The 18,807-nt window shown below is 41.6% G+C and overlaps 2 protein-coding genes across 16 annotated transcripts in view; both read left to right on the top strand.

Annotated features, from left to right (window-relative positions):
* The first annotated feature begins 2,129 nt into the window (after nt 1–2,129).
* Nucleotides 2,130–3,215, top strand: LOC110585075. The gene is made up of 2 exons (XM_044912787.1): nt 2,130–2,145; nt 2,578–3,215. Exons 1-2 carry the CDS (start codon nt 2,130–2,132, stop codon nt 3,213–3,215), a joined length of 654 nt encoding a protein of 217 aa, XP_044768722.1.
* Nucleotides 3,216–3,447: 232 nt separating this feature from the next.
* LOC110584960 (sarcolemma associated protein) overlaps nt 3,448–18,807 on the top strand; it is a 162,729-nt gene continuing 147,369 nt past the window's right edge. For all 15 annotated transcript variants that reach the window (XM_044921379.1, XM_021695147.2, XM_044921364.1 and 12 more), the window contains exon 1: nt 3,448–3,666. In XM_044921379.1, the coding sequence (XP_044777314.1) occupies nt 3,469–3,666 (198 nt within the window). In that variant the 5' untranslated portion in view covers nt 3,448–3,468. The remainder of the gene's footprint in view (nt 3,667–18,807) is intronic.

The following is an 18,807-nucleotide window of genomic DNA, read 5'->3' as shown; positions in this document are numbered from 1 at the left end:
TGCCATGTTCCCATCACTCTTGATATACTCACAACAGCAAGTATCTTACTATGTCATCACCTAAATTGTGAGCAGCTTGAGGGAGTCAGGGTTATTTTCACTGTTGCAGGGCTTTTCAAAGTAGCTGTTTCCCAGTTGGCATTCAATTAAATATTGATAGAATGAACAAATGAAAGTATGCACAAATAACTTATGAATTCATTCACAGAACTCATTAAGGATTTGTGGAGGGACCTGTATTACTTTATTCCACATAAGCCTAAAAGTGACCAGAAATGAAAACTTTTCATCCTCTTATATTAAAACTTTTCAACATATCTTTATTATTTTTTTTCCAGAATAAAGTATCTGGAACACAGTAGTAGTTAAATACATATTTGTTGAGTTAGTGAAGAGTCCTAGAAAAATACACAAATATACAAAGTCTTTATTTTATTTTATTTTTTTTAAAGATTTTATTTATATATTTGAGACGGAGAGAATGAGAGACAGAGCATGAGAGGGGGGAGGGTCAGAGGGAGAAGCAGACTCCCCGCTGAGCAGGGAGCCCGATGCGGATGCGGGACTCGATCCTGGCACTCCAGGATCATGACCTGAGCCACCCAGGCGCCCCAAAGTCTTTATAATCTAATGCATATTCTTCCCTCCAGACTCACTTTGTGCCATTTCTACTTTATCCTATAATAATGAGTAACAGTTTGTAATTTTCATTCATGCATCAAATATTTATTGTCACTATTATGTGCCAGGCACATTGGTCCACCGTTTCAAATAGCTTTGTTCCTTTCTTGCTATTCTCTCTTCCTGGAAATTTAAGAAGCCATTCAGCAAATACGTCATTTATTGTGGTTTTCCTACCTTCCTTCCTTAAGTTCAGTTAGTTACCTCCCCTAGAAGGCTGTCCCTGACATCTTTAGTACTCAGTGCTTGCTTCCATCTTAGCCCTCATTACATCAAAGTGAAATGATCTGTGTCTATGTTTGTTCCCCGCCCCCATCCCTATCCCACAATACCGAGGTATTGCTTTTAGAGGGCAGGGATGGAGGTTTTGTTCACCTATGTGTCCCCGGGGCCCAGCACAGAATTTAGGACAGGTAGGACAGGGCCAAAACCCTGTATGTAAGTATTGAAAGAATTCCCACAATAAGTGAGTTATGTATTATCTCCAAATTATAGATGATAAAAGGAGGCTTGAAAGGATTTAGAAAAGTTTTAGAAAAGCCCAAGTTCACACAGTGGTAGAGCCTGTTGTCAAAGGAATTTGAAGAATGAAGCCATCATTGGTTCTAAATGAATAAAACTCCTTCCCACCATCTTTTCTTGAAATTTTCGTTTAGATTTTGTATTCGTTCCTTCTATAGACTAATGACTCCTCGACCACCATAATATTATGAGTGGGGACAATACCCCCTTTTTTTCATATTGAAAATTGTTTGACCTCTCTCTGGAAGCAACGTGATTTTAAACTTTCTGAACTCACACTCTTTCCGGGGTAGAATCTGCATTGGAGTCCTGGGGGGACGTGATAGGTCCCATGAGAAGGGTCATTCGAAATGGAATGCGGGGACTAAGAGTTTTTCTCTGGACAGGATTCACAGAAGTAGCAGGGGGAGGATGGATCTCATTTTTGATGCACAAATCCTGAGACTTGTGGGAATTTGGTTGTTCACACCTAAGGCGGCGGTAGGGGACTGTGTTGCCCACAGTTAAGATGACTGCAAATGAACATCTCCTTCGGATGGGTCTGTTCTCTTCGTTCATTGGTATTTTCAATGAGAAGTATAGTGAATAAAATTTAGTAAAAGTTGGTGTCTTCTTACCAAGATGGTAACGTAGGAAGTTGGCATGTTTTGTTTGGAAAACCTTCAACAGGTCAAATTTTCTCTTGCCCTTAACCAAAATGGTCGTAAAGGTTGTCCTATGGTTTGAAGCTTCCAGCCCTTAACTAACATGGCGTCTGGAGCCCGTGAAAAATTAGCTTGCCCTCTTTATACCCTTAACCATCATGGCCTCCACGGCGTCTAACACGTGACGACCCCGGACTACGGCGCGGGAGAGGGGGTAGGAGGGCCCTTGAAGGGTGCGCGTTCCCGTGGCGGTGCACCGGGTAGGTTTCAGTCAGAGTCACTATGGCGGCCGGCGCTGGCAAGGTAAGGTGAGGCGGCGGCAGCGGCGAGGGAGGCTGGACCCGTCGTGGTGTCCCGGTTCTAAATCCCCGCAGCTCGTCCGCGGAGAGGTTGGCCGAGGTCGTGGCCAGTCGCGGAGACTGGCGGGGGGCGGGTTGAAGGGGGTGCGGGCTAAGGCGGGCGGGCACCGGCGCCTGACGGCCGTTTGTTTTCATGTTTTCCCCACCAGGTCGGAAAGTTTCCTGCCTTGTCGGGCACAGCCTGAGCGTGTCCCACCGGCCGCGAGTGGTAGAGGCTGCGGCGGACCCAGCCCGGGGCCTCCAGGCCTCTCCCCTAATCTCCGGGCCAGCCTCCCTCCCCCACCTCCTCGTCCGCTGGGAGCTGTGGCTGCCGTCCCTGAGATGCGACCCTCGCGGGGGCGACCCTGAAAGAAGGCGGCCGGTGTGCTGAGCAGCAGCCAGGAGCCCAGGCGTTCAGGGACCAACTTCCTGCGGGCCGAGACCCCTGAGCCTCTCCGGGGTTGTGCCTCGCTCGGTCCGCACCGGCCTGCCGAGCCAGATCTCTGCCCTGGGCGCGGGGACGCCCGCCAGGTGCCCGGGAGTCCCGACTCGGCCGCTGCCCGCGCCTCTGTCTGTCCCCGCTCCTCGCGCCAAGGACCCCAGCTACCGCCGTCTCGGCTCGTGCCAGGGACCTCGTGCCACCTTCCGGGCGGCCTCCGCGCAGCAGGAGCAATGCAGACTGTCCCGCTGGCGGTCTAGACCCTCTTGCCGCCCCCCTCGCCTCTGCCGTTGCACTCCCCGAGGCCTTCGAAGAGGGGCGGTGGCTGCCCAGAGGTGCTCGGCTACACCTTCCTTCGGCCCGAGAGGACCTTCCTGGCCGCACGGAACCGACCCTTCCTTCATGCTGCAGTGCCGCAACATTTCCGCCACCGAGGGGGAAAAGCGGCCGCGATCCCAAACAAAACACAAGAATTGGTGTGTGACTCATCTGCTTGGATACCTCCAGTCCCCAAACTGTCTTCCAGGAGTTTTCTTGGCCGAAGCTGGCCGATGTTTGAGCCTTTTCTTCCCAGGGAAGAAGATGGACTGAAAGCTGCCCGTTGGGGACTTTGTGCGATCCGGGCGCTGCTGGGTTTTAAAGGAGGTGATGGGGCTTGCGCTGGCTTGTCTTCCCACTCAAGTGAAGAGTTGTTGATGTTCACTGGTTATGCTTAGACAATGCGCAGTTTGTTTTAATTTAAAATTTTGGGGGGGATAGGGGGATAGGCTTGTGAAGGGCAGTCCGGATCCGGTGGAACTCCTCTTTGTACCTTGGTAGGAGAGACACCCCCAGTCTGTCCTCGATGCCGTCAGCCTTGGCCATCTTCACTTGCCGCCCGAACTCGCACCCATTTCAGGAGCGCCATGTCTACCTGGACGAGCCCATTAAAATCGGCCGCTCCGTGGCCCGCTGTCGACCAGCGCAGAATAATGCTACCTTTGATTGCAAAGTGCTGTCAAGGAACCATGCTCTCGTCTGGTTTGATCACAAGACGGGCAAGGTAATGTCACTACGTTATCTAACAGTCTTTACTTTTCGTTTCCCTTTGCTCTTTTTGCATAATGTATGCAGGATCCCAGCGTTTGCACCCAGAGGAGACTTTCAGCAAGGCCATGGACCAACTTTTTGTGTCTGGTTCTATTGGAGATTAAGTTGAGGTGGTTGAATGGAAAACAGAGAAGGTATTGTAATTAAATGCCTCAGGAGGGCGATGGCATCTTGATAATGTGGTCATTCCCAGTGAAATCCCAAACCCTAATTCATTTCGGGAAAACTAGATAGTGAAACTTGGCTTCTTGCTTCCAGTCTTTTTAGAAAGGTGAATTTGCCGTTCAGTGCTTGAATAAGCAAGCAGCAGTTCCCAAAGCAATGCTGGGAATCTGTGGCGAGTATTACACTGGGGCTCAGGTGTCTCAGTGGTGAGATGTAGTTAACACAGCTTTTAGTTGAGTTCATTCAGATCAGGGTCTTTCTAGTAAGGACAGTTGTTTGTGTAAATTTACAGTTTTGAAAGATTTGATACATATTTACCCATGAAGGCGTAATTTGCAATTTTCAAAGCCAATTTCATTAAGCATGAACAACTGTAACTTTATGTTTTCAGAGTTTTGTTTGCAAGTTGGGTGAACATATATGTATTGCTTTTGAAAATCACTTTTTGATGTTCCCTGCAAGAACTTATTAAAAATACTTAATGCATACTTACAGAGGTGATATTTAAAAATCAGTGTTAGGAAATTAATTTACTTTCTGAAATTATATCCAATTCTATCAAATATTGCATTACCTAGATGTGATAGGATGAATTTAATGCCCTTTATTTTAAGTGTGACCCTTTTGCATTTTTAAGTTGGCACCCTAATTTACTATACATGTGGGTGCTTATATTTTAAGAATACAAGAAAAAAATTAAATAAGACCCTTTCAATTTTTAAAACCTTATGTGTGTGGAGAATATACTGAAGAACTCATTTTTGTGCTTTTACCTCAGGTTTTCATTGAGATACTGAATCAGTTCCACCTTAGAGTAAGTTATGTAAGACTAATAGGAATACCTTGGGCTTTACCTCATGACTTTTCTCTCCCTCTTCCTGAGTTAAATGATTAAGTCTTTTTTTAAAAGAAGAATTTAAGTTTTCAGTAGTAGTATTTTGAAATGGAAGAAACCTGAGCCTCAGAGAAAAGAGAGAAAGCAATACTTCTGTTGCTACAGAATTAAAGAATTACTACAGAAATCATTTTTCAAAGAAAGGAGGAAAAGATTGCACTTGCATAATACCTATGCCCTACTCTGTGTGTAGGAAGAGAACTGAAAAATATGTTAATTTTTCTGTGTAACACCAGATGTTCATTTACCTATGGAACAGACCCTTTTTTTCTCCCTAGAAACTAAAGTTTGGGTGTCTGAAAGACTTCATAGATTACCCATAATCATTTAAAGTGAGTATTCATAGAACTCATCTTTCCAGCTATCGAATTCAAACATCAGTTAACTGCTAGTGCCTTAACTCAGCCAGCTTTGATCTTTTTGTCTAAGCTAAGGTCCAATTAATCAAATAACAGGTTTGCTTAAAGTACATAATCTGCAAATGCACCTGCTTTACTTTGGTACACTACTCAAAGGAGACTCAGATTTTTTTCTTCTACTTATTTAAAAAATAGTGATTACATGAGCACTGCTTTTCATGGCTATACTAAAACCCCCACAGTAGGTTATTTTGAGATGGCTAAGGGTAGATCCATAGTGAGTATTGTATGAATTGAGATGACATGTTAAAATTTTGAATGGAATTTGTAATTAGAAAAACTTATCTTTAAAAGATACACAGCTTATTTCTACCATTTTCACTTTTTTTCCTGCTTTAGCTAAAAACAGGATTTGAGGCCATTACTTAGGTATAGATATAATTATTGATTATTGCACAACCTAATCTAGTAAAAACAAATCACCTGTCAGATTTTGCCAGGTGATCAAATTGTTTTAGGAATAAAATTATTTAAAATTTAGGTTTGAACAGACAGGTTTTTATTGAGCACCTATTATGTGCCAGGTATCCTGAGGCACAATTCCAAAGAAAACCCACAGTTTGACCAAATATCACTTATTGTTTTCTATGTGTGAAATTTCCAGTTTGAGGATTTCTGCTACAATTGTCTCGTGACAAGTCATTGAGCCTAATATATATTCCCAGCAAATTCCTTTATACAATAATATAATCCCTTCCTATAAGCATCACCTCAGGCAAGCTTTTATTTTTCAAACATCTCATCTCTAAGCTTTAGTTTTCTGGGGATAATAGTGGTACCTACTATTGTTTTGAGGATTGAGATAATCATGTAAATTACTTAGCACCCTGTTTGTGGCCCTTATTAAGGGCTTAGTCCTTAGGGAGGAGGGTGTTTGAGGTGTGGGGAAGAGCGAACCATCTAGGCAGCTCTTTGCAATTTCTATAGTGCTGTGGAGTCCTAGGAAGGTAATGAGAATTGTTTTTTCTTTCATGTGATGGCATATGTAGAAGTAATCTTTTAAATGGAAACATATGAAGTTGAAAACTTTGTTCAAATTGGCACTTTCCCTGGGCAGTGGAGAATTGGAGTAATATATACCCTTTGGTTGACTTTTACCTTGTGATTTTTGCATTCTGCACTGGCCATTAATAGGAGACCCATTAAAAGCTGGAAAAAGTAATAAACACTTGAAACTTTCTGATTATTCAAGTAATACATACTCATTGTAGAAAATCTGCAAAACATAGGCACGTGGAAATCTAGGTGACACTTTTTTTTAAGATTTTTTTATTTATTTGACAGAGAGAGACAGCAAGAGCAGGAACACAAGCAGGGAGAGTGGGAGAGGGAGAAGCAGGCTTCCTGGCAAGCAAGGAGGCCGATGCGGGGCTTGATCCCAGAACCCTGGGATCATGATCTGAGCCGAAGGCAGACACTTAACGACTGAGCCACGCAGGCGCCCCTAGGTGACACTTTTTAATGCTAAGTTTGTGGAGTGTGTTATGGTACTGAAAACCTGCAGTTTGGAGGGTGACAGGTTTGCCATAGAGTGGAATTTAATACGTTTTCCCAAATCATCTACTCAGGGGTGTAGCAGTCCGTTATTGCCCTGCTTGGATGCTGACCCTGTGTATCATACTTCACTTCTCTTTGGAGGTCAAGCTCTTCAATTAGATGGCATATAATAGAATGGTTATTAATCCTTCTTTTGACCAAGGTACCACTGAACAAGCAAATCTACCCATATGGTGGTTACATAGGAGTAGTGAGTGGACTGCCTCCTTCTGATTTGATTTAAGTCTCTGTGGACACGTGATAGTCTAATGGTTGATACAGTAGTCTATTTCCACTCTCACTATAGTTTACTTAGTAATTAGTTATAAGTGATAGTAGTATTCTACTTCCATTTTCACTTTTTTTACTTAAATTCAATGCATATTTTTGAGCACCTGTTCTATAATGATCTGTTTTAATGGAGGGCACAGTGGTGAGAGGGAAGAAAACAACTGGTTAGAAATTGTTATTCTTTCTGGGAGCTTATATTTTGGATACAGAGGGTGACTATACACCTTAATAACAGTTGATTGAGAAGGGTGCCCGGGTGGTGCAGTCTGTTAAGTGTCTGCCTTTGGCTCCAGTCATGATACCAGGGTCCTGGGATCAAGCCCTGTGTCAGACTCCCTGCTCAGCGGGGAGTCTGCTTCTGCCTCTCCCCCAGCTCATGCTCTCCCTCACTCTCTCTCAAATAAATAAAATCTTAAAAAAAAAACAACAACAGTTGATTGAAATGAAATAGTATTAAGTAAGTTTAAATGGCAAGGGTGATGGTGTTTGAATTAGACTTTACAATAGAAGTGGATAGGTACACCTTAAGAAAAGGTCTTTTTGGGTGGTTTTTGTGTGTTTTGGGTGGACGAGAGTAGAATAAAACAGACAAAAACAGGTAATTTTGAATGAGTTTGACATCTTCCAGTCACTGATGAAGTTGATTTTGTTGGATTGGAGTTTTTTGGAGAGTATCTATGTGTGAACATCCATTCTGTGTGACGTTTTTATGTTTGTATCTCTTTTTTATAAGTAGTTGTCAGACTCTGGAAGAGAGGGTGTCTGCCTTATATGTCTGTTTCTTATTTTGTATAAAGCAGATGCTGAGTAGCTTAAACGGAGGAGATAGTTGTGAGTGCCTTGATTACCAAGCTAAGAGCATGGACCCATGTACTGTGGAAGGCCAGGGAAAGTTCTTTGCAGGGGACTGACACAGCAGAACCACCATTTAGAAGTGATAGAACAACAATATGTAGGGAGGCCTTGGAGCAAGGACAAATGGGTAACAGCTTAATTAATACTTGTTGTGCGCTATGTACCATACCCAGTTCTGAATGCTTTACATGTTAACTTAATCCTTAAATAACTATTTAAGATAGCTGCTTATTTTTCCCATATAAACCTATGAGGAAATTAAGGCACAGAGATATTAGATTAGATTAACTTGCCCGAGTTCACATAGCTAATAAATGGTAGAGTTGGGATTTGAATGTTGGTATTCCAACTTTTGACTCTTAAGAGTCTAGAACCCAAGCTCTTAACTACTCTGCTACTGCAAGGCTTTTAACAGTTTAGATCTGATGTCATATTGTCAGGGCATTGACCCTATTCACAGTGGGAATAAAAATGATTAAATGCCAGAAAGTGAAAAAAGATAAGAATATTAACTTGCTCATTAGGACTTCAGCAAAAAGAGAGGTTCTGTAAGTACTGGAGATTTTAGGATGGTTCATGGATAGGATACAATTTAAGTTAGACCTTACTTAGGACTTTTAAAATAAGGCAGTTGTAGGGCGCCTGGGTGGCTCAGTTGGTTAAGCGACTGCCTTCGGCTCAGGTCATGATCCTGGAGTCCCGGGATCGAGTCCCACGTCGGGCTCCCTGCTCGGCAGGGAGTCTGCTTCTCCCTCTGGCCCTCCCCCCTCTCATGCTCTCTCTCTCTGTCTCATTCTCTCTCTCAAATAAATAAAAATCTTTAAAAAATAAAATAAAATAAAATAAGGCAGATGTAAATAGAGTCAGTCAGGGGAAGGAGTTTTGGGTGGGAAGAATTGCTGAAGTAAGGGTATGAAAGCAGGAATGATATGTCACATTGCAAGGAAGTCATTGCAAAGGAAGAATCTTCAGAATTTGTCAGTCAAGTGCTCGCTTCGGCAGCACATATACTAAAATTGGAACGATACAGAATTTGTCAGTCAAGATAGTTTTTTTTTTCTTCCCATATCTAAACATGACAGCAAAGATCCTGGCCTCAGCTTTTGGGACAATAGCAGATTATTGATTTTATTTGTTTGTGTATTGTTTTACCAAATTTTTTTTGTTGATAGAAGTAAAAGTCATTAAGAGGCGCTGGTTTTTGTGAGAAAGTAATATAATTGACAAATGTTATGTTTAAGGCACATTGATGTAAACATGTTCAGAAGGCCAGGTTGTATATCCAAAGCACACTTTCATTTCATACTTTTCACAGTAGTGGAAAATTAATGAAATCTTTTACCTATTCAAGTTAAAAATGTGGATGGTGTATATACTTAAAGCTTTTTTTTTTTTTTTTCCTGCTTAGATATTTGACTTTTCTCCGTAGGTTGAATTTACTCTGCCTTCTCAGGCTCCTATTTGGTTTTCTCAAGTGGTATTTATGTTAGAGCTTAGTATCTATTCTCTTTGGTAAATAGGGGGGAGAGTGTCTGTCATTTAGACTTTTAAGTGAAAAGACTGTGAGATTGGTTCTTAATGTGTTGTCAGTTACTTGAATCAAGAAAAATGATGGCATTTGTTAGCTATGGAAATGTTCTAAGGACTCTTCCTGTGCATGTTTCTCTCATTGCCACTATAAGTAAATGAACAGTTTACATCTGCCCCCAGATCTTGGTTGTTGCCCCATTAATTTTTAACATGATGTACAAACCCCTTCAAAATCTCTTATTTCCCTTTTTTCCAGCTCCATCTTCTATTACTTTTTTTTCCTTTGCCCCAAACTGTGCAGTAGCTGTGTGACAGTGCTCTCTGTTCCTAGAACAAGTGCCTTTTTTGCTGTTTTGTCTTCCAGAATGACCTTTCCCCTTCATCCCTTGAGGCCCAGTTTCAATGTGAAACCTTCCCCAACTCCCACTGACTAAAGAATTAATTGCTTCTTCCTTTATACCCCCATAGAACTTTGTATATAATTTCATTATGGGACAGACAACAAATAACTATAATGCAATAACTATAATGCAAATGTGCTTGCCCTGCCAGATGTGAGCTCTTGAGAACAAGAGGATAGGCACTACATAAATGTTTGAATGAGTGAAATGTGAACAATGGAGTGGTCTGTACTTCTGCAAACCCTGAGGAGGGTCAAAGGGCAGAGGTCATTTGAGTTAGTCCTTAATTTGAGATCATGGACTCAATTACCAATAGGTAGTCTTTGTAAAAATCATTACTTATTGAGAATTTGCAGTGTGCATGACAGTTTGCTAAGCATTTTGGGACTATAGATTATCTTGTGTTTAGTGACATAAATTTTGAGCTATTACATATATATCCATTCTCATGCAAAATAGTACTTTTATTTTAAGGGTTTTATAGTCAGAGTGCTTTCTTCATTCACTTGATCTGTATAACACGCTTAGGAGGTAGGTAGAGCAGCTACAGGCTGGATACCTTTTTTTTTTTTTTAATTTTTTTATTGTTATCTTAATCCCCATACATTACATCATTAGTTTTAGATGTAGTGTTCCATGATTCATTGTTTGTGCATAACACCCAGTGCTTCATGCAGAACGTGCCCTCCTCAATACCCATCACGAGGCGAACCCAACCTCCCACCCCCCTCCCCTCTAGAACCCTGAGTTTGTTTTTCAGAGTCCATCGTCTCTCATGGTACGTCTACCCCTCCGATTTCCCCCCCTTCATTCTTCCCCTCCTGCTACCTTCTTCTTTTTTTTTTTTCTATTAACATATATTGCATTATTTGTTTCAGAGGTAGAGATCTGAGATTCAACAGTCTTGCACAATTCACAGCGCTTACCAGAGCACATACCCTCCCCAGTGTCTATCACCCAGTCACCCCATCCCTCCCACCCCACCCCCCACTCCAGCAACCCTCAGTTTGTTTCCTGAGATTAAGAATTCCTCATATCAGTGAGATCATATGATACATGTCTTTCTCTGTTTGACTTATTTCGCTCAGCATAACACCCTCCAGTTCCATCCACGTCGTTGCAAATGGCGAGATCTCATTCCTTTTGATGGCTGCATAATATTCCATTGTATATATATACCATTTCTTCTTTATCCATTCATCTGTCGATGGACATCTTGGCTCTTTCCACAGTTTGGCTATTGCGGACGTTGCTGCTATAAACATCGGGGTGCACATACCTTTTCGGATCCCTACTTTTGTATCTTTGGGGTAAATACCCAGTAGTGCAATTGCTGGATCGTATGGTAGCTCTATTTTCAACTCTTTGAGGAACCTCCGTACAGTTTTCCAGAGTGGCTGCACCAGCTTGCATTCCCACCAACAGTGTAGGAGGGTTCCCCTTTCTCTGCATCCCCGCCAACATCTGTCATTTCCTGACTTGTTAATTTTAGCCATTCTGACTGGTGTGAGGTGGTATCTCATTGAGGTTTTGATTTGGATTTCCCTGATGCCGAGCGATATTGAGCACTTTTTCATGTGTCTGTTGGCCATTTGGATGTCCTCTTTGGAAAAATGTCTGTTCATGTCTTCTGCCCATTTCTTGATTGGATTCTTTGTTCTTTGGGGGTTGAGTTTGATGAGTTCTTTATAGATTTTGGATACTAGCCCTTTATCTGATATGTCATTTGCAAATATCTTCTCCCATTCTGTCAGTTGTCTTTTGGTTTTGTTGACCGTTTCCTTTGCTGGTGCAAAAGCTTTTTATCTTGATGAAGTCCCAATAGTTCATTTTTGCCCTTACTTCCCTTCCCTTTGGCGATGTTTCTAGGAAGAAGTTGCTGCGGCTGAGGTTGAAGAGGTTGCTGCCTGTGTTTTCCTTTAGGATTTTGATGGACTCCTGTCTCACATTGAGGTCTTTCAGCCATTTGGATTCTATTTTTGTGTGTCGTGTAAGGAAAGGGTCCAGTTTGATTCTTCTGCATGTGGCTATCCAATTTTCCCAACACCATTTGTTGAAGAGACTGTCTTTTTTCCATTGGACATTCTTTCCTGCTTTGTCGAAGATTAGTTGACCATAGAGTTGAGGGTCCATTTCTGGGCTCTCTATGCTGTTCCATTGACCTATGTGTCTGTTTTTGTGCCAGTACCATACTGTCTTGATGATGACAGCTTTGTAATAGAGCTGGAAGTCCGGAATTGTGATGCCGCCAGCTTTGCTTTTCTTTTTCAACATTCCTCTGGCTATGCGGGGTCTTTTCTGGTTCCATACAAATTTTAGGATTATTTGTTCCATTTCTTTGAAAAAAGTGGATGGTATTTTGATGGGGATTGCATTGAATGTGTAGATTGCTCTAGGTAGCATTGACATCTTCACAATATTTGTTCTTCCAATCCATGAGCATGGCACGTTTTTCCATTTCTTTGTGTCTTCCTCCATTTCTTTCATGAGTATTTTATAGTTTTCTGAGTACAGATCCTTCACCTCTTTGGTTAGATTTATTCCTAGGTATCTCATGTTTTGGGTGCAATTGTAAATGGAATCGACTCCTTAATTTCTCTTTCTTCTGTCTTGTTGTTGGTGTGTAGGAATGCCACTGATTTCTGTGCATTGATTTTATATCCTGCCACTTTACTGAATTCCTGTATGAGTGCTAGCAGTTTTGGGGTGGAGTCTTTTGGGTTTTCCACATAAAGTATCATATCATCTGCAAAGAGTGAGAGTTTGACTTCTTCTTTGCCGATTTGGATGCCTTTGATTTCTTTTTGTTGTCTGATTGCTGTGGCTAGGACTTCCAATACTATGTGGAATAGCAGTGGTGATAGTGGACATCCCTGCCGCGTTCCTGACCTTAGGGGGAAAGCTCTCAGTTTTTCCCCATTGAGAATGATATTTGCTGTAGGTTTTTCATAGATGGCTTTTATGATATTGAGGTATGTACCCTCTGTGCCTATACTCTGAAGAGTTTTGATCAAGAAAGGATGCTGTGCTTTGTCAAATGCTTTTTCTGCATCTATTGAGAGGATCATATGATTCTTGTTCCTTCTTTTGTTGATGTATTGTATCATGTTGATTGATTTGCGGATGTTGAACCAACCTCTCAGCCCAGGGATAAATCCCACTTGGTCGTGGTGAATAATCCTTTTAATGTACTGTTGGATCCTATTGGCTAGTATTTTGGTGAGAATTTTTACATCCATGTTCATCAGGGATATTGGTCTGTAATTCTCCTTTTTGATGGGGTCTTTGTCTGGTTTTGGGATCAAGGTAATGCTGGCCTCATAAAATGAGTTTGGAAGTTTTCCTTCCATTTCTATTTTTTGGAACACTTTCAGAAGAATAGGTATTAATTCTTCTTTAAATGTTTGGTAGAATTCCCCTGGGAAGCCATCTGGCCCTGGGCTTTTGTTTTTTGGGAGATTTTTGATGACTGCTTCAATTTCCTTAGTGGTTATAGGTCTGTTCAGGTTTTCTGTTTCCTCCTGGTTCAGTTTTGGTAGTTGATACATCTCTAGGAATGCCTCCATTTCTTCCAGGTTATCTAATTTGCTGGCATAGAGTTGCTCATAATATGTTCTTATAATTGTTTGTATATCTTTGGTGTTGGTTATGATCTCCTCTTTCATTCATGATTTTGTTGATTTGGGTCCTTTCTCTTTTCTTTTTGATAAGTCTGGCCAGGGGTTTATCAATCTTGTTAATTCTTTCAAAGAACCAGCTCCTAGTTTCATTGATCTGTTCTACTGTTCTTTTAGTTTCTATTTCATTGATTTCTGCTCTGATCTTTATTATTTCTCTTCTCCTGCTGGGTTTAGGCTTTACTTGCTGTTCTTTCTCCAGCTCCTTTAGGTGTAGGGTTAGGTTGTGTACTTGAGACCTTTCTTGTTTCTTGAGAAAGGCTTGTATTGCTATATACTTTCCTCTTAGAACTGCCTTTGCTGCATCCCAAAGATTTTGAATAGTTGTGTTTTCATTTTCATTGGTTTCCATGAATTTTTTTAATTCTTCTTTAATTTCCTGGTTGACCCATTCATTCTTCAGTAGGATGCTCTTTAGCTCCGTGTATTTGAGTTCTTTCTGACTTTCCTCTTGTGATTGAGTTCTAGTTTCAAAGCATTGTGGTCTGAAAATAGGCAGGGAATGATCCCAATCTTTTGGTACCGGTTGAGACCTGATTTATGACCTAGGATGTGATCGATTCTGGAGAATGTTCCATGGGCACTAGAGAAGAATGTGTATTCCGTTACTTTGGGATGGAATGTTCTGAATAGGTCTGTGAAGTCCATTTGGTCCAGTGTGTCATTTAAAGTCTTTATTTCCTTGTTGATCTTTTGCTTAGACGATCTGTCCATTTCAATGAGGGGGGTGTTAAAGTCCCCCACTATTATTGTATTGTTGTCGATGTGTTTCTTTGCTTTTGTTATTAATTGCCTTATATAATTGGCTGCTCCCATGTTAGGGGCATAGATATTTACAATTGTTAGATCTTCTTGTTGGATAGACCCTTTAAGTAGGATATAGTGTCCTTCCTCATCTCTTATTACAGTCTTTAGTTTAAAATCTAATTTGTCTGATATAAGGATTGCCACCCCAGCTTTCTTTTGGTGTCCATTAGCATGGTAAATGGTTTTCCACCCCCTCACTTTCAATCTGGGGGTGTCTTTGGGTCTAAAATAAGTCTCTTGCAGACAGCATATCGATGGGTCTTGTTTTTTAATCCAATCTGATAGCCTGTGTCTTTTGATTGGGGCATTTAGCCCATTTACATTCAGGGTAACTATTGAAAGATAGGAATTTAGTGCCACTGTATTTCCTGTAAGGTGACTGTTACTGTATATTGTCTGTGTTACTTTCTGGTCTATGTTGCTTTTAGGCTCTCTCTTTGCTTAGAGGACCCCTTTCAAGATTTCTTGTAGGGCTGGTTTCGTGTTTGCAAATTCCTTTAGTTTTTGTTTGTCCTGGAAGCTTTTTATCTCTCCTTCAATTTTCAATGACAGCCTAGCTGGATATAGTATTCTTGGCTGCATATTTTTCTCATTTAGTGCTCTGAATATATCCTGCCAGTCCTTTCTGGCCTGCCAGGTCTCTGTGGATAGGTGTGTTGCCAATCTAATGTTTCTACCATTGTAGGTTACATATCTCTTGTCCTGAGCTCCTTTCAGGATTTTCTCTTTGTCTTTGAGACTTGTAAGTTTTACTATTAGATGTCGGGGTGTTGACATATTTTTATTGATTTTGAGAGGGGTTCTCTGTGCTTCCTGGATTTTGATGCCTGTTTCCTTCCCCAAATTAGGGAAGTTCTCTGCTATAATTTGCTCCATTATACCTTCTGCTCCTCTCTCTCTTTCTTCTTCTTCTGGGATCCCAATTATTCTAATGTTGTTTCATCTTATGGTATCGCTTATCTCTCGAATTCTGCCCTTGTGATCCAGTAGTTGTTTATCTCTCTTTTTCTCAGCTTCTTTATTTTCCATCATTTGGTCTTCTATATCACTGATTCTCTCTTCTGCCTCATTTATCCTAGCAGTTAGCACCCCCATATTTGATTGCACCTCATTAATAGCCTTTTTGATTTCTACTTGGTTAGATTTTAGTTCTTTTACTTCTCCAGAAAGTGTTTCTCTAATAACTTCCATGCTTTTTTCAAGCCCAGCTAGTATCTTTAAAGTGATGATTCTGAACTCTAGATCTGACATCGTACTAATGTCTGTATTGACTAGGTCCCTGGCAGTCGGTACTACCTCTTGTTCTTTTTGTTGAGGTGATTTTTTCCGGCTTGTCATTTTGTGCAGAGGAGAATAGATTAATGAGAGAACAAAATGCTAGCAGGGTAACAATGTCCCCAGAAAATATACTCTAAACAAATCAGAAAAGACCTGAAGCAGTGGGAAAAGAAAGGGAAAGAGAGAAAAAAGAAAAAGAAGAAAAGAAAAAGATAAAAACAAACAAAAACAGAACAAAACAAAACAAAAAATAGAATGTGATCAAATATGATCAGGCTGGTATATAGATCAGTGCCACACACTAGATTTTGGGTGTATTTTGGTCTGGTCAAAGAAAGTGCCTCCCAAAATTTTAAAGAAAGAAAAACTTATATATGTACAAAAATAAGGGTTGATATGATGAAGGGATGGAATATGACTGTAAAGATGGAAATTATAAAAAATTTTATACAAGGAATTGATAAGAAGTTGTTTGAAAAAAGAAAGAAGAGGATTTAAAAAAAAAAAGAAAAAAAGGGAGAGAATGTGATCAGGCAGGGGAGTAGGAAAAAACCATACACTAGAGATTTAGGGTATATTTTGATCTGTTAGAACAAACTATCTCAAAATTTTAAAGAGAGAACAACATATATATATGCCAAAAGTATGGGTAACTACTATGAAGGGATAGAATATGACTCTAAAAATGAAAAATAAAAATGTTTTTTAAAAAAGGGATTGATAAGAAGTTGGTTGAAAAAGGGAAAAAGAAAAATTAAAAAAAAAAAAAGAAAAAAAGACAGTTAAAAAAAAAAATTAACCTTGAAAGACTAAAGAATCATGGTAAAAAAGCCATGAATTCTGTGTGCAGTATTCCCCTAGCGCTGGAGTTCTGCCGTTCTCATTGATCGGTAAACTTGGTCTTGGCTGGCTGTTCTTGCTGATCTTCTCGGGGAGGGGCCTGTTGCCGTGGTTTCCAAATGTCTTTGCTGGAGGTGGAATTGCCCCGCCCTTGCCCGGTCTGTGCTAAGTAATCTCCTCGGGTTTGCTCTCCGGAGCTTTTGTTCCCTGCAAGCTTTCCATACAGCTTTGGAGGAGGAGAGTGAAAATGGCGGCCTCCCAATCTCTGCCTCGGAGGAGCCGAGAACTCGGGCCCCGCTCCTCAGTGAGCCCCCAGAGAAGAGCCATCAGTCACTCCCGTCTCCCCAGTCTCCGGCTGCACTCCGTGCTCACCTGGCCTGTGACCGCCCGTTTCTATCTCTGGCACCCGACCCCGTGTGGGGTCTCCAAACCCAGCAGATACCTGTGGTGCGCTCCCACGCTGCTCCTCCCGGGGGAGGAAGGGGAGTCTCTCCGGATCTGCCGCTTGTTGGGTCCCTGCTGGAGGAGCAGTGGCCTGACTGTGCCACGGATCACGGTTTATGACAACCCCAAGCTGAGAGCCCGTGCCTGGGCTCCGTCTCTGCAGCTGGCTTCCCTGCTCTGATACCTGGGAGCTCTGCCACACTCAGGCACCCCTGGTCTTTCTGTGACCCCGAGGGTCCTGAGACCACACTGTCCCACGAGGGTTCCACCCCCCGCTTAGCCACCAGAGTGACGTTCCTCAGTGGAGCAGACTTCTAGAAGTTCCGATTCTGTGCTCCACGGCTCTATCACTTGCCAGAAGCGGCCGACGGAGGCCCCTCCCCCGCTGTCTGTCCTCCCAGATATCCCCTCGGATTCACTTCTCTGCACGTCCTACCTTCCAGAAAGTGGTCGCTTTTCTTTTTTTTTTTTTTCCAAAGATTTTATTTATTTATTTAAGAGAGAGAATGAGATAGAGGGAGCATGAGAGGGGGGAGGGTCAGAGGGAGAAGCAGACTCCCTGCTGAGCAGGGAGCCCGATGTGGGACTTGATCCCAGTACTCCAGGATCATGACCCGAGCTGAAGGCAGTCGCTTAACCAACTGAGCCACCCAGGCGCCCAGTGGTCACTTTTCTGATGAGAGAGTTGTTGCTCTTCTTTTCTTCGATCTCCTGTTGAGTTTGTAGGTGTTCAGAATGGTTTGATCCCTATCCAGCTGAATTCCTGAGAGGAGACGAAATCCAGGTCTCCTACTCCTCTGCCATCTTGCTCCGCCCCCTCCAGGCTGGATACCTTTTATCCAAAAGGAGTTGGATGTTTAGAGGTTATTTGTACAAGGTCATCTATTAATAACTATGGGAGTTGGGACCAAAATCTAGATTTTTTCCCCCTTGAAATGAAAGCCAACTATTAGACATTTATTCTAAGCTATCTTACTATGGACTGAACAATTACTATAATGCAAATCTGTCTTTTGCTCTCTTGAAAGATAATCTAAGCTGTTATTTTCTAGGTGCATAACTAAAATGCTTGTCATATGACAGGCTTCCAAAGACTGCAAGAACCTGAGTTAATTATTTCTCTGAGTCAACTAGCATTTTTTTAAGCATACCTCTAATACTTCCAGCAATAAATAAATTTTTTCTTAGGCTTGCATTCAGGCAACTGATTCGGATTTGAGTGTTTCTGCAAATGAATGAAACAGCCTTGGAAAAACTTGCCTCCCATGTAAATTTTTTATCCTTTATTTTTTTTTAAAGAATTTTTTTTTTTTTTAGATTTTATTTATTTATTTGAGAGAGAGAGCACGAGAGGGAAGAGGGTCAGAGGGAGAAGCAGACTCCCTGCTCAGCAGGGAGCCTGATGTGGGACTCAATCCCGGGACTCCAGGATCATGACCTGAGCCGAAGGCAGTTGCTTAACCAACTGAGCCACCCAGGCGCCCAATTTTTTATCCTTTAAAGAGAATAGCTGTGGGGCACCTGGGCAGTGCAGTTGGTTAAGCCTCCAGCTCTTGATTTCAGCTCAGGTTTGTCTCAGGTCGTGATGTCCAGGTCGTGAGATCAAGCCCCGGATGGAGCCCTGCATCAGGCTCCGAGCTTGGTGTCGAGTCCCCTTGTCCTTCTCCCTCCCCTCTGTTCCTCCTCCTGTGTGCTCACTCTCTCTCTCTCTCTCTCTCTCAAATGAATGAATAAATAAAATCTTTTTAAAAAAAAAATAAAGAGAATAGCAGATAGATATAATGAAAAAAATTTAAAAAGTTTATGTAGGCACTTGAAAACATGGAAGTTTTTGGTGATTAGTAATGTATCCTTTGTCAAATACAATTTGGGTTAGATTTGAATTTAAAGATCTAAGAAACGTTTTCTGATTTATTTGAATTAAGGATTTGTCAATACTTGCAGGCTTATAGTTTT

This window comes from Neomonachus schauinslandi, chromosome 1, assembly GCF_002201575.2.
Source record: "Neomonachus schauinslandi chromosome 1, ASM220157v2, whole genome shotgun sequence".
NCBI lineage: Eukaryota > Metazoa > Chordata > Mammalia > Carnivora > Phocidae > Neomonachus > Neomonachus schauinslandi.
Note: the sequence above shows the minus strand (reverse complement) of the source record. Positions and strands in the feature narration are given on the sequence as shown.